Genomic DNA, 15,542 nt, shown 5'->3' with positions numbered 1-15,542 from the left:
ATTTTCAAACAATATCAGCTCAGACGCCTCATTCCAGCTGTCAAACATCGTGGTGAAGCGGTGATAATTTGGGTTGTTTTTTTTGTGACAAGACCTGCATCCCTTGCAAACCACCACGCTAACCACAAATTGCTCTGCATAGCAAARCATTCTAGAGTCAAATGTAAGGTCAYCTGCTGATAGAGAAGCTTGGCTAAAATTAGGCCATTTAAGCTGCTAAGCAATGTYTTTGTCAAATGTCCTCCATTTAGGAAACAGATAAAATCAGATGGTAACCAACTAGCTATTGCTGCTGTTTYCTTACAAGCTTYYAAATGAGGASCTGCACTTCGTTTCACATGCCCAACTTCTCAATGTTTGGCTTCATCTCTGTTTAATGACGRTACGGTGGGTTGTGTTTAATTAACTTAGTTGTAATTTCAGAACCTGTAAAAGACCAGATCATTTGYGAAATATTCTGACACATAAARCTCATTTGCCATCACTGAATCAATTATCTTAGCATAAAACAAGTACAGGCAACACAACGTTAACTACATGTGAGGAGTCACAGGATGTGTTAGCAAAGGTTTTCTGTAAGTCAGAGGAAGCAKTAAATGTTCTGACATCAATTTGARCGTGAGYTTATTTTGGATAGTTAAMGAGATTYGCCTGTATGAAAAGCTTGATTAAAATGTAAACATGTTAAGTTTCCATCACAGTTTGTTGCCTGCTGTTTATTTTAAGGTTGTTTGATTTTAGTCCAGATGTATCATCTATAACTTATTCTGGTAGTAAATGAGACGGAAGTGACAAAAATGGAGACACACGTATTGCTCCTTTGAGTCATTAATTATTAAAGTACATCAGGACATTTGGTTCTATTCACGTCTTTGCCTTTTGTGAAATATGAAAAAGCGTGTCGTTATTGCTGTGTTGCTTTAATTGTCTTTTAAATTGATGTTGTTAAAGGCCCATCTGGGGACACGCATCACAAACTAACTAAGGCTACAGATGCTTGGCCTTTGATACTTAACATTTGTTCCCATTTAAATAAACAAGAAAAAAAGAAAGTTGACATAGATTCAACTCAGAAAGTGGATATGTTCTTTACGTTCTTCCTCATCCTCCCTGACTGTCTCCTCAGAGGCGACGCAGACCAGTCGCATCCTMCTGACGACTTCATGAATGACGACATGGATGCCTATCTGATTGCCATGGATACCAGTGCAGCACCAGGTCCCTCCACCGCAGACCCGCCCCCACYGTCATTAGCCACATCCAGAAAGCCCCCGGCACCTAATTATAGGACCAGGACGCACAGTGAGGAGGAGGAGGAAGATGATGATGATCCAGAGAAACCGCCAGATAAAAAGGTACAAGAGTTTCTCAAATAGTGAGATGCAACTTTCTAGGGTTTGACTTACTTATTTAATCACACGTATTGATGCATTRATATAGTTGAGCCCCGAATTTTTCTTACCCCTGCCAGATTTAAATTTAAAATAAATATTTGATTCCCTCTGACTGAGTCGAATTCATATCAACRTTTTGAATGTAATAGGCAATCTGTGTAGGGAGTTAAAGATTAGGGTGATGGCAGGGAGGTCTTCCATTCTCTGCAAGTGGAAACATGTAAAAGCTGCTCAGCAGTTTTAGAAGGGTTTGACAGCTGTAACCCCRATAAAGGCTTTTCAGTTACTGAGCTACAAGGGTATAAAATATTATTCAGTCTCCTGTTTTATGATTAAATATAAATAGAAACAGAAAATATGACACYCTTTGTCTATTGTCTTATTATCCATCAGGAGATAAGGGAAAAGTGTAGTTCCTTTCTTTCAGCCAGCTGACCGGCCAGAAACGGCAACAGGTCAGGGAGGGGATACGCACCGACTGTATGGCACATCGGGAAATGCTAACATTTTCTGAAGCCCGTCGCTGCCCCATATCCAAGTAGTTATCTTGGATAATTTTTTATTTTTTTTAACGGCTTTCCGTGTTCTCCCACAGTTCCGCTCCCTGTTCTTCGGATCAGTCCTTCCTCCTTCGTCTCAGATGAACACGCAGCCGCTTCCGACTCAGGAAGTGCTGGCCAGCGACAGCGAGGATGAARCTGAGGCAGAATGACGACCAGAGATCTGACGGAGGCGAAACGTGGGAGCGCTGTTACACCACCACACCTGGATTACTTGAAACGGAAAAAAAACTGACGCTTTGGAGCCGACTTTTTGTTTTTACTGGACAGACGTCGCTGTGCTGTTTTTACTGAGGACTCTGATGTTCACGTTGAACTTAWAAACTGTGATGAAGTGACGCTACGCATGAAGCACTTCAGTTCGTTTTTACTTTGACTCTGTCTGGCTGACGGAGAAGCAGTTGCACCAAAGAAAAATAAATTTGCCTTTCATATCATATAAACAGTATTTATTATTTATGTACATCTGAAAAGGTTCAAGTATAAACCAAGGTTGAGCCCAAACAAGAAAGGGGAAACAATGTGACCTAAAATCAGATGATGTTTTTTTTTGTTAAAAGTAAGATTCAGCGTAAGAAACAGAATTTCTAGTGATCTGTGAACCAGTCTTTGCAGGATTAGCGAYATCATCGCCAACTTTCTCCTTCTGACCTTGAAAACTTTTTCCCCCGGTCTGCGGTTTCTTCCTCTCCCTCTCTTGCTCCTTCTCCTTTTTCTTTTTCAGCTTCTCCCCCTCTTTCTCCTTCCTCTCCTGCTCCCTCCGCCTCCTCCTCCTCTCCCTGGAGCTCAGCTTCTCTTCCGCGTCCTCCTGGACCGCCGGCTCGTCCGCTGGCATCATGTCGCTGAAGTCCTGAATCAAGATTTTGGGAACCTGCATCTTGGGCTTCTTCTTCGGCTTGGCCTTTTTGRGCTGCTCTCCCTTGAGTTTGCGGAAGAGTCCAAAGCGCTTGGAGGCGTCGGGCTGCTGCTCCTGTCGCTCCCCCACATCATCTGTCACTTCGGGAACGGCTTGCTCTGATTTTGCTTCCTTAGGTTGTAATTCTGGTTGACTGGCGCTGAACTGGGATTGGTTAGTCTTCTCAGGACMGCTGAAGAGATCCTCTGAAAGCCTACGCGTGACCTTGGAGCCGCGCGAGCCGGAGGATTTCCTCAGACAGTAATCGGCAGAGGAGCGGCTGCTGCGGCGCGCAGAGGTTTGCTCCTGGCTGCCGTCGTCAAGTTCAGGAAGATCTTTTATGTCCTGATGAACTCTGTCTTGGATTTTTGTGTCGCTGTCAGTATTTGTTGATTCAGAAGAAATGGTGACATTATTCTCTCCTGCTTGGCTTTCTTGAACATTTTCCGTGCTTTCTGCTTTCTCCAAAGCGCCAGCTGCTGACTCTTCAGGTGTTTGCATATCAGAAGAGCTTGTTTGTTTTTGATCAGACTCACCTTCAGTCTCATCCTGTGTTAAAATCTCACCTTCTTCTGGAGGCGGTGCGCTCTCTGCAGCCTCCTCGTCTGGCTSATCGTSTATTTGTAACTCCTCTGAATTTCTGGGGTTACAAACACATTCCTGACTTTGTGCATGTACAGGCACAACCACCTCCCCTATTTCCTGTCCAGGGCCATCCGTTACTGCTTCAATTTCTGATTCAGCCACAGTCTTGGCATCACTCTCCTCCTCTTGAAGGGTGCTTTCAGGTGTAGATGGTGTCTGTGAMTCTTCCTGCACGGCCACCTTTTCTGCCAGGACATCGGTTTCTGTCTCTGTGTGGGAGTGGTGGGTCTCTGTCTGTTCTGTTTCTACAAATGATTCAGTGCTGTGGCATCTACGCGTCTCTGTGATCACTTCTTGCTCCTGCTCCGTGTCGGTTTTAGGATCCAGGTCTCGGTGACATTCCGAGTCCAGGCTTGTCTCACTTCTTGTCTCTGTGACCTCAGTGAYGGCGTCCAGCGGCAGCTGTTGTGGATTTTCAGTTCCTGTACCAGCCTCTGGTTTTGTGCCAGCTGGCTCCTCCCATGACTCTGTGTGAGACTCGGCGTTTGTGTTTTCTCTCTGAATCTCTGCGTGATTTTCCTCCATGGTGGTTRTATTTTTGTTCTCTGCCTCTTCGTGCGTACCCGTCACCTCAGTCTGCGGCTCATTGCTTTGCTCTTCCAGAATGTGGGATTGACTCGTATTTTGCAGCTCTTCTGGATTCTCCGCCTCACTGCTTATTTCTGTATCCCCGCTCTCCTCATTGTTTTTGTTACTTTGCTCGTCAGTAACGTGGGATTGGCTCACAGTTTGCAGACCTTTTTGGTTCTCTGTCTCATTTATGTCTACAGTCTCACTCTCCTGACTTTGCTCCTCCAGTACTTGTGGTTGGTTTGTGTCACTCGGCTCCTCTTTCTGCTCATTTTCATTTGATTCTTYTGCAGCTTCGGGATTGTTTTCAACAGATTGAGACTCCTCTGTCTTTTCTAAAATAAATGTGCTYTCTCCAGYCTCTTTACTTTCCTCCTTTTCACATTGTCCTGCTTCCAAAGACTCAGTTTGTTCTTCTACTTTTTCCGTTTCTTCTTGGTTCTCTGTTGGCGGACTTTTGTTTTCTTCTGGTTTATTTTCTTCTGCTGGTTTAGTCTCTGTTTCTGTTTTCTGCCCATCTGAAACTACATCCTCCTCTTTGACGTCTTGGACGTTTTTCTTGAATTCTGCGTCACTCCAGTTTCTCCAGTCGTCCTTTGCTCCCATTGAAAGATGCCTCGAAACTTTGTTGCYGGCCTCCCACTCGCCAGGATTGCCTTTTCCTCCTTTCCTAAACCTCTTGTGAAGGAGAGCAGGTGAGAGCGAAAGAGTGGAGGCGGAGCGGGCGAGAGGAACAGACAGATTCCCCGTTTCTCTCTCTTTCTGCTCACGTTCTTCCTTCTGCTGTCGGGTTCTCGCCCACGCCATCCGATACCCATAGCAACGACCCCGCGGGTCGAACGTAGACGAGGGTTTGTCTTTCCTCCACCTTCCCAACTCCTTCTCCGTCCGCTTCTCCAAGTCTTTACCTGACAGTGGTACTGAACAAACCTGAATGAGGGGGGAGAGAAGGCAGCTGTGAATTGGGAAGAGTGACTCGTGATAACAGGACAGAAGAGCAGGAGGACAAAATGTGGTTTTATTGCAGTTAAATACCGAGTTTCAATTGAGTTTAAATCAGAATAGTATAAAAGTCCCATGGTTGTYGTTGTTGGGTTAATCTTTAGTGTGTCCCTGATTATGTAATTTATTGAAAARACAACTTTTTATTACATAAAAGCGTGATCTGATACATTTTCATAATGGTTCTGCAGTAATGSTTTTCTGTAGTCCGAGGGGTGTTCAAGCTTTTTGTCACATGAGCCAAACTAGTGAAATCAAATGGACTCACAAACCAAAAAATTGTTWGTTTTTTTTCTTCTCAATAGTAAACTGAGCCAATTCTGAGCAAAAAACAGCATCTAAATCACTCTATTTGAAAACTCTTCCTCTATTTAGCCAATTTTAATAACTTAATGAATTCAGATTTGGATGCAGCCAAGTTTCAGCAAAAGTCACAAGATGTGGCTCTTACAGGAGAAAAGCTGWGTAAAGATAAATGCTTTGACTTATTTGTCATTCAGACGTCCACTTGCAAGCGTACACACAATAAAATTACATTTTCATTAGCTCAAGGTCACACACTAGAAATTAAATTAGTCTTGAAGTGTTAAATTTACAGAATACATTTAGAAATATTCAACAAAATGAGATATTTTGTGGAGAAGTCATACAGAATCAAAAATATAAAAATATATTACTTTTCTSTTATGATACGGTTTTAATTTGTGATCATTTTGTCATAATTAAAAATAAAAAGTCTTCATCTAATTCAATCAGGGAGGCCACATTTTTATAGTTCTTGAATTGCARCAAAGGACGACAAAAAATTTGTCGGAGAGCCTCAAATGGCCCTTGGGCCGCACTCTGAACTCCCCTCCTCTAGACGAAAAGAGTGACCTGATGTATATTTCCTCTGCAGGGAATGATCAAACAAGGAGTGCCAACTCTTTTCAGTGTTACCTCTGCTATGAAAGTCTCTTCCTCCTCCTGGACGTGCTCCCTGACCCCCCTCAGCCTCTCCAGAGTCTCCATCTGGCCCGGACACTGCTTCCTCTGCTCGGCCCGGCCCAGGACGCGACGCACCAGCACCACCGCCACCTGGAGCAGCACCTTCACACCTGGACGGCAGAGGTGGGACAACTTCACCAATAAGTTGCGCAACTGCAGCGTCCAACATAAAACTCACATTGCCTCGATTTGATTTAGTTTTCGGTGTAAAAACACACACACACCGTAGCAGAAGAAGAGGTCCCACACTCGGAGAAGCGTGTTAAAGGGCAGGTGACGTGTGAACAGACACATCAACCAGTCGGTGGCGAACATGAGCGGCTCCACGCCGTGCTGCTGGAGGTGCTTGTGTGCAGCCGGGCACGTCTTCTTCAAGACCCAGGAAAGGATGGCTGCGTCGAACAGGACTCCCTCCTACACAAAACACCGGGTGTGTTAGAGAACCACACCAGGTGTGTCTCCTGGAAATGTCTGATGTGGTAGAGGAAAAAGGCTTCCCTATAAAACAGTATGGACAGGAACGGGAAGGTACTCTAAAAGGTCTCTATCTCTTCGTTTTTATGTCATCCTTTGCATCTGCCCTCCATTCATCACTCCACCTTTCCTTGCACCATTCATTCATCTGTTTGAGTCTGAAATTTAAATTTGTAAAGGTGAAACATGAAGGAAGCCTTAGGTGTTCACTCACCAGCAGAGGGCTGTAGTATCCAGGAAGGTACTGCTCACTGATCTGAACCAAACACCAGAAGGCCTCCTGCCAGACATGATCAGAAGTTTGGCTAGTAAAAACAAATACTTCCCCATAAAAACAAGAGTGCAAAGGTAGAGCAGGCACATGGGCACCTCTACAGGTTGTTTGATTCCTGTTCACTTGTTTTTAAATAAAAGAAACATCCATTAAAAAAGACATATGAACGAGATGAGTGAGTACAGATAAAACCTATAAGTCTGCCCTGACAGAAACAATTCTCCCTGTCATGGTGATTGTTCTCGATGTGAACTTGCACCCAGTCTGCAGAACAGAAACGTGTTTTTGGTCCAACCTCAGCAGGCATGTTCATCAGCAGCACCGCAGCCACCGGCCCCTGCGCCTGGCAGTAACCTTCCTCTGGCTGGAACTGAGTATAGGCTTTCAACACCCGGAACAACCCCCGCTGCCTGCACACACACACACACACACACACACACCACATTAATCAACCACATAGCACATGCAGAGCAACCAGCTCAAGCATTCTCACCAATCAGAAACATTTATCTGTTTTAATTGAAGAGGCAAAGATTTATCTTGCAGATGCAGTAGCTGAAGGCGTCATAAAGTTGTTCTCCACTCAGCTTGTTGGCAGAAACACTGCGTAGAAAACAAACCCACCCGTGTCCGTCTTTAGAGAGGAACATCTCGTGGAAGGGGAACTGTCGGTCTAGATCCCTCTCGATTATATCCACCCAGCTCTGCAGGCCTGGCTGTGAATCTAGAGACTGAAATAACAAGTCATTGATATTCCAATGTCACAGAGTTAAAACGGCAAACTTGATTTATCTAATGTAGTAAAAACACTGATTGTTGTACAATAAACATTAGCTGCATACGTAGTGATAGATTTTAAGGGTTACATGTTCATTTTTATGGTTGTCTCTTACAGCTCCCTAATTTGGGAAATGTCACAGTGGACCTTAAGGAATTTGGATTCTGTTCTTCTCCATTTTCCCTCCTGATCCTGATTTCCAGTGCGATGCTTAATAGAACTTAATCTGAAAAAAGGACATTTGGACTCTGGAGCAACAATTTCATTTTTTGGTTCTTGTACTCACCATCCACATCGGGCAAATTTTTGGATTTACTTTGCAATCCTCTCAGTCTGTGCTTATACTTGTTGTTTGTGCACCCTTTTCCAGCAGAATTTTTCCTTCCACTTAACTTTAAGCATGAATTTGCTTAAAAGTAGCCTTCTGTGTAGAGCCACCTTCTTTAACAATAACATTTTCTGGCTTACTCTGTCTGTTGAACAGTTACAGTAAGTCTCCTCCATCATTATTTAGCACACTTCAGAATAAAAATCCTGTTTTAGTGGTTGTACCTACAAATCAAGTTTTCTGTTATTGATTGAAATTGATAACCTTCAACATAATCAGAAAACAGACCCTTGAAATGTACCACTGTGAAACTCAGTCAGTGAATTTCACCTTTTTATTTAGTTAGTGAACTAACTTAACTTTGCAATGCTATGCTAACGCAAGGTTGCATGTAGCACAAACAAGTTTCCATTTTTAAATCACAATAATCAGGGAATTATTTTCAGTTTCTCACAAATTACTGCAACAACCATGCATCTTTTTTTTTTTTTTTTTGCAAAAAAAAAACAACAAAAAAACAACAACAAAAAAAAGAGAGCATTAACTCCAGTGAAAACATATTAGCTCTTGCCTCATAGAGGTTTTCATTTTGTCTCATTCTTTCTGATGCTCCACACAGCAGAGGCCAGCACTTCGCTCGGAGCGAGGCAGGGATTCCTTTCTGGCACTGCAGCTTGACCTGCAGAGACATCAAGATCCAGTAAGAATCCCTACAAAACCATTTTAACAGCAAACAATTTGGCTTGTCGTGGCAGTGAAAAAAACAAGGCTATTCTGCTCTTTTTACAATTTTATGTCAAGCTAAAAAAAAGAGTTTATTTGCTTGTCGTCTCTCCACCAGGACACACCTTGCTGCTCTTCTTTAACAAGATGCGGTCCCATTGGCCAATGATGTTGATCCATTTGGCTTCCCTCTGCCTGACCAGCTCAGGGGATGGTCCCACACTCCTGAATCACAACACAGCACACAAGACACCAAGTGAGTAATTTTAGCACATTTTGTAAAAGATAACCTATGAACTAATTTCTAGGGGCTTTTAAAGTCAGCCTGCAGTGATGCTCTGTGCCATTACTGCACAGCGACGCAGAGCCGCCTCTGAAAAACAAGGCAGGAAACAGGAAAACCACACGTTAGCAGTTTGACGTCTCCATGGCAACAGGTCAGGATGTTATCAATGGGGAAAATGCGAAGACGACAGGTAGCAGGTTGCTTAGCCTCTCCTACTCTGATTTGATACTGCTTCACCTGCCACCATCACTGTGTCATGTGTTCACTTGCTGCCATGGGAAAAAGTGTGTGAGTGTGTGTCTGATGTGTGATGCTGCAGCAGGCGTCGGCCGCTTGCAGCATAAAACTTTATCCAGGGTTTAAAATATCCTGTTTAAACTCCACCTGCACTTTAAAATCCTTTTTGTGAGATGTTAGAGCAACTGTCAGAGTAACTGAAGATGCATCAAACTGTTTAATAAATAAGATAATGCAGCGCTGCCCCTACCTCACTTCTTGCTGCACACTGCCAGTGAGTTGCCTGAAAGGAGGCTGACAGGCCGTGTCATAGAAACTTAGTTTCTATGAAAGTAAAAGAAGCTCAAATTAATGAAATTATAAACACTATATATAAACTGTGAATTTCTTTCATTTTTTTAAGCAATGTTACAATAGTGAAGAAATCTCACAGTGCCTCATATATACACTGAGTATTAACCATTGCTGTAGGCATATTCTGATTTTTAGAAAATATTTTGTGAGCTTGTTTATGTTGTTCTAACAACCTGACAACCTTTTTTGTCTATTCTTTAAATTAATAAAGTATTATAGAAGTAATCTTCTACCTCTAGCTTCTATCTTTTCTCGTAATAATATAATAAAAGTGCCTAAAATGGTTTTCATTGTAGCATTACTCAAATATTATGCATTATTTATTTTTGTGCTGTTTTCAGATGGTGCATTTTCCCTTTATTATCTTAAAAAGTACTTAGGTAATTATCTTAAAAAGTTAATCTTCATTAACTCTTGCCCCCTTCGTGACTTTGCCATTTTGTTGTGCAAAACATTTATTTAGTTATTTTTTTCTCTCTCTTTTAGTGTCAGTGGGTATAATGCACGTTTCTCTGCTGCATTAACCGATTCTCAGATATGTGGTCTGGTATAACTTCCTGGTCTCGACATGGAAAGACAAAAATAAAAGTTATTTTCATTTCGGGAGCCCTTCGTGCACATTTTCTCAAGCTGATTCTGCTAGTCTAAAACCTTTAATAACATTTTGTTAAAAAAAAAAAAAACTTTTGCATCAGTTAAATTAGAAAAGAGAAACCATTACAATGGTGGGAGAATATACAAACCTCGTGAATTCAAGCAGATTAAACCCATTAAGATATTTTGCATATTATTTATATATCAATTAGTCAGAGCTAGTATTTTAAGTGATTTTAAATTTTGTATCTGAACTTGACTTTTAAAGCTATCTTATTTCCTTGAGCGGTGCATGTGGTTTTTATAGCAGTATAACCCCCTGCTGACAGTAAAGTTGCAGTTCTCCAGCATCCTGCAGGTGTACTCACCCAGCTGTGGATCCATTGGTCAGAATGAAGCCAAACCGGTCCGTCTCTGGTTCTAGACTGACCTCTGATCCGGCATCCGACCCAGAGCTGTCCTCCTCGCTCTGATGCCTGTGGGGTTGACTCGATGCTTTCAACATCTTCGCAGCAGAGAAGACGGTGGCTCTTGTGGTTCACTTTGTAAAAGTATCCCCAGTCATGAAGAGTTCATGACGGTCGGGCTGCACATCTTGAGGAGTAATAATCCCATCTGAACCAAGCAATAGTAGTCAGTAGCCTACCTGTTCTCTACATGTTTTTACTTCTGCTGCTATTTCTTTCTCTGCCGCGCACTTGACTAAGGGTTGAGAGAGTTTTAACAGGAAGTTAATAGAGTGTTGACTTCCTGCCATTCAACCAGACACACCATCAAATGAAATGTGATATAAATGTAAATACCTTTTAGATTCCCTTCATTATTGCGCATTTGTTTCCAGAAGAGGTGTAGAGTGAGGTCTTCCAGTAATGGAAGTAGAAGATAAACTTCCTCTCTCTATTTACTGCTGTTAATCTGCACACCGCCCTTGTCTGTTACTGTTGCCAATGCATTGACTCACTTTTCCTCTGACACACACTGTGGTCCTTTATTAACGTTTTTCCCCCCCTTTTTTTTCTTTTTTAAGATCCTAAATAGTTGTGGAAGTGAAACTAATATTACTTTGATAGCATGACACATTTGTACAAAAAGGGTAATATATTTTTAAGCCTTTTAAAATCCCTTCCTACTGCATTGCCAAATAGCTGCGTTGCAAATATATAGTGTCAAAAGTAATACAAATTAAGGGGGAAATGTCAAAAGGTTAGCAGGGTGAAGATATTGTGACACAGACAGAAAGGKCAATAAACGAGCCGCTTTGAATGCAGCACTTCTAAAACTGCGCAGTTCAGGGACCGGTGGAGTTCATCACAAATCTCGCTCCAAAGGTATGCACCGTAAAAATTATTATAAACTGAACATGTAGTTGACACTTTTACCAAGAAATGTTGAATATATATGGTTTGTTTTCTGTTGGCAAATACACCTAAAATGATCAGCTCTACAACTGGGAAGCAGCGACTTATGATCAAAATAAGCGTTTTAGAGTAGACTTACAAACACGTTTTATCTGAAAAACGTAAATATAAAGCCTTATAGTAAATTAAGCGATGTTGGGCCATGTGTTTATGTGCATCATTCAGTCCGTCTTCAAAAGAACTAAAAAACCCTCCAAAACCTGGTTTAATCGCTACAACAACCATAATAGCTGCCGTTTTCTTTTTACATGTTGTTTATGCTAGAAGAAAGAATACATTTTACCTTTTCGTTGTCTTTTTTGTTCACATAAATTTGCTACATGGTGGTAATTGGTTTATAATCACGGAACACCCTTAAAACCCAGTCCGTACATCTGGTTTCCTATTTTCCCGGCGTTCCGCGAATACGTCATACAGCAGGGATTTGGGGCGCCAGATTACAGCAGGGCTGTCCTCAGCTGGCACTCTCCTTACCTGCAGGTTCTCTCATGTTTTCACAGTTTTCTGGTTTTTACATTACGATTGTTGTTTGTATGTTTTGTTTTCTCCCTCTCTGCTGTTAATCAGATGTCTGCTGGATTAAGAGTGCGTCTGTTACACTGCTACTCGAAGCAAGGTACTAAACCACATTATAATAACATGCATGCGTGCTAAAATGATGTTGGCTCACCTCTTGTGTTTGTGCATCTCCAGGCACATTTGGACATGGTTCTGGTGTTATGCGCACACTTAGCGTTAGCGCACCGAGAGACGGCTACAGTAAGTACTGGACTATATACAGTAGTGCACTACGAAAGTGGTACCTTCAACTTTTTACATGTTTCAACTACAAATTTTTGTATTTTACTGGGATTTTATGTGACTGGCCCACATATGGTAAAGTAGTGCATAATTTGCAATTGGTAAGAAAATGATACTTGGTTGTAAATGTTTGCATTGCCTTGATTTTATTCCATTTTTCTTTAGCTGTACCTGTTATAGCTTTTGAATTTTTAATATATTTTACTTTGCTACAGAGTAAAAATATTCATATTCTTCTCCATTATAATTTATATATTACTGTAGAGTTCTTTGGGGTTTTCTTTTAAATATAGTATGTCTGCTGTGTGAAAGTATTTAAACTTTTATCTTTATAAAAGTTTAAATACTTTCACACATGCAGAGTGAAGTTTTTGGAAAATTGCTCAAGTCAGACTGGATAAAGAGCACATGTTTAATTTTACATCAGTTAAATGTGCATCTTTGTGTTAAAGTATGTTAGGAAGTCTCACTAAGATACATTGATATTTGTGGATGTAAAGTGAAAGAATGTGAAAGTTTCTAAGGATGTGCGCACTTTTGACATATTTAGGAAAAATGACCAAAGCAAAAAGATTATGTAACCACATATTTATTTCTTTTCTCTTCTGGTAGAGTATGTAAATGCCCAGGAGCAGCCAACTGATCTGAGGTCCATCACTGACCGGGCTGCAACAACCCTCTTATGGACTGAGCTTTTCAGAGGTCAGAGCTGATTCATGCAATGGAGTTGAAGCTAAAATTTGTGTTTTCTTGTCAAATGTCATGAGAAGACCAAGATTTAACTTAAACAACTGCTCACTGTGTAGGGAAAGCTGATTTGTTGATCATTACAATTTTTTTTGCCCAGTGATGAACACAGCTTCTGAGTCTGTTGGTAGCTTAAAATACCCAATGCGCTTTAATTTTAAAATGATTTTAATTAATTTGACTCGATAAGGGGAAGGGCGCCCTGCTGCCACAAACAATCAAAGATGAATCCACGGAGGTTTCTCTGGAGCTTTTCATAAAAATAATCTTAGATTTTCTCCTTTTTATATACAATTGTTAAATTTAAAAAAGTGCATCAATTAAAGTCATCACCAGTCCTTTATTTACTCTTTTGTGACAATTCATTGCAGGTTTGGCGATGACCATGAGCTACCTGTTCCGTGAGCCTGCCACCATCAACTACCCATTTGAGAAAGGTCCGCTGTCGCCACGGTTTCGAGGCGAGCACGCCCTCCGCCGGTACCCCAATGGAGAGGAGCGCTGCATTGCTTGTAAGCTGTGTGAAGCCATCTGCCCTGCTCAGGTAAACAAAAAGATAGACATGCGTTGAATTTCAAAAATGTGTTAATAAGCAAAAAAAAAAAAAAAATGTCCTCCTAAATTTGTTTCAGCTCATTCCACTATTGGCCATTTTGTTTTTCTCCTCAGGCCATTACTATTGAAGCGGAGACTCGAGCTGATGGCAGCAGGAGAACTACACGTTACGACATTGATATGACCAAGTGCATCTACTGTGGTTTCTGTCAGGAAGCCTGTCCTGTTGACGCCATTGTTGAGGTGAGAAAAGAGTATTTTTGCATTTCTGTTTTGCCTCGAACAAACCCCTGACAAAAAAGGTGTTGTCTTTCAGGTATATTATTACCCTGAAAGTCAGTTTTCTCATTTGATTCTTTGTCCAGGGGCCAAACTTTGAATATGCTACAGAGACTCATGAGGAGCTGCTGTACAACAAAGAGAAGCTGCTCAACAACGGAGACCGATGGGAGGCTGAGATAGCAGCCAACATTCAGGCTGATTATCTTTACAGATGAGCTACGTCATCAGTAACAAGCATTTTAACATATATATATGCAATAAAAGAAATAGCTACATGTAGCCTTACTGACGCAAAAGTGAATTAGGGGTAAGCACGGAAGCCATGCTGCAGATACGCACCAATTGTACACTGCCTGGTGAAAAATGTCATGTTATTTTGCTGACCCTCCTTTAGCTGTAACTATAATTTTAATGTATCAGTGAGCTTATAACAAACTATTCTCAAACAAAGTGGCAGCTTTAAGACGTTACATTCGGTTGAACTGTGGGATAAAGTCTTGTGGACATTTCTTGCTAGAGCCACCCATGGGTGGAAACGATGATTAATTGTGTTAAAACTGTTACGTTAGAATATACCTGCCACCAGGAAGGAAATAATACTTTTATGGAAAAAAGATCAGTTAAGACATTTGGGTTGTCAGCTTGCCTTTTATAAGTGATTCACACTATTTATAATGAATTCATCAACTTATCCACTCAACTTCTTAATATAATGCTTTCATCTCTCTGAATCAGGGTCAGGTTGGACTCATTAACCATGTGACTTTTTGCCATTGTTTCAGATTATAATCCTTCTGTTTTCTATTAAGCTGAAGTAAGCTGTTTTCCACTGTTACCTTTAATGCTTTTTTATTTCGCAGCTGTTTATACAGCTAGTTTAGTCCAATTAATTGGAGCAGTATCCACACTGCATTCTTTATTTTTAACTTGACTGTGCAGCGAGTGTTTCCAAGTGTTAATTAATTGGTTTATTGCATTTATTTAAATATCTATTTATTTATGAAGCATGTCACAGCTCATCAGCATTTTTACCAGATTTTTATAATGAATTTGACATTCCTTATCATAAGGGTTTAATGCTGTTGAAAGTGCAACGCTGATTCCATGGGCAACATTTGGAATAATTTTGCGTGGCCCTCGATCACAGTTCAAGAGTAGCACCACTGGTACTAACACAAGCAAGTGATGCAGACGGACACTTTCAAAACTTGTTTATGGCGAGATCTTCACTGACAAGTTAAAATCTTTTTAAAATGGAAACGTTAGATACAACAAACTATATTTGTCTTTTATTAACACTGCCACAAACTATACAGGACCACAAACATCCAGCTTACTCATAGCTCGTTGGGGGTCTGTTATTCATTAAATCTGGCTAAGTATATCAAGCATTTTTGAGGAAAAGAGTGATCTTTAGACTACTTTTTATTTAAGCGAAGAAAATAGAAAACAGTTGACTGCACAAAGTTAGGACATCAGATTTTAAACTGTTTGATGTCAAATTTTGCACAGTCTTTATAGAGCAATTACTGTGACACAGTGATATGTATTTTTTTATTGTATAACTTAAACTTATGTCAGTAATTATAAAGTATTAAAGCTTTTTAGTCCACTGGAATAAAGCAGTTCTTAAAACCA

At 40.9% G+C, this 15,542-nt stretch overlaps 3 protein-coding genes across 4 annotated transcripts in view; 2 read left to right on the top strand and 1 right to left on the bottom strand.

The window, feature by feature from the left end:
* rad9a (RAD9 checkpoint clamp component A) overlaps positions 1–2,393 on the top strand; it is a 6,816-nt gene extending 4,423 nt beyond the window's left edge. Inside the window, exons 11-12 of the mRNA XM_008420323.2 lie at positions 1,127–1,355; positions 1,990–2,393. Coding sequence (XP_008418545.1) covers positions 1,127–1,355; positions 1,990–2,106 — 346 coding nt within the window. The 3' untranslated portion in view covers positions 2,107–2,393. The remainder of the gene's footprint in view (positions 1–1,126; positions 1,356–1,989) is intronic.
* Positions 2,387–11,058, bottom strand: tbc1d10c (TBC1 domain family, member 10C). Its single transcript, XM_008420321.2, has 10 exons — positions 10,905–11,058; positions 10,470–10,716; positions 8,756–8,855; positions 8,479–8,586; positions 7,426–7,532; positions 7,097–7,211; positions 6,742–6,807; positions 6,278–6,467; positions 6,006–6,163; positions 2,387–4,994 (listed from the first exon to the last, which is right to left on the bottom strand). Exons 2-10 carry the CDS (start codon positions 10,604–10,606, stop codon positions 2,508–2,510), a joined length of 3,468 nt encoding a protein of 1,155 aa, XP_008418543.1. The 5' UTR covers positions 10,607–10,716; positions 10,905–11,058; the 3' UTR covers positions 2,387–2,507.
* ndufs8b (NADH:ubiquinone oxidoreductase core subunit S8b) lies at positions 7,189–15,542 on the top strand. Of its 2 annotated transcripts, XM_017307253.1 has the most exons (8): positions 7,189–8,607; positions 8,749–8,886; positions 12,087–12,135; positions 12,213–12,278; positions 12,933–13,022; positions 13,439–13,611; positions 13,737–13,865; positions 13,988–15,542. In XM_017307253.1, exons 3-8 carry the CDS (start codon positions 12,087–12,089, stop codon positions 14,117–14,119), a joined length of 639 nt encoding a protein of 212 aa, XP_017162742.1. In that variant the 5' UTR covers positions 7,189–8,607; positions 8,749–8,886; the 3' UTR covers positions 14,120–15,542. The 2 variants fall into 2 exon arrangements, with proteins under 2 accessions (XP_017162742.1, XP_017162743.1); XM_017307254.1 differs by lacking the exons at positions 7,189–8,607; positions 8,749–8,886 and adding an exon at positions 11,359–11,429.

This window comes from Poecilia reticulata, linkage group LG10, assembly GCF_000633615.1.
Source record: "Poecilia reticulata strain Guanapo linkage group LG10, Guppy_female_1.0+MT, whole genome shotgun sequence".
NCBI classification, from domain to species: domain Eukaryota; kingdom Metazoa; phylum Chordata; class Actinopteri; order Cyprinodontiformes; family Poeciliidae; genus Poecilia; species Poecilia reticulata.
This window is presented reverse-complemented; position numbering and strand designations above follow the sequence as displayed.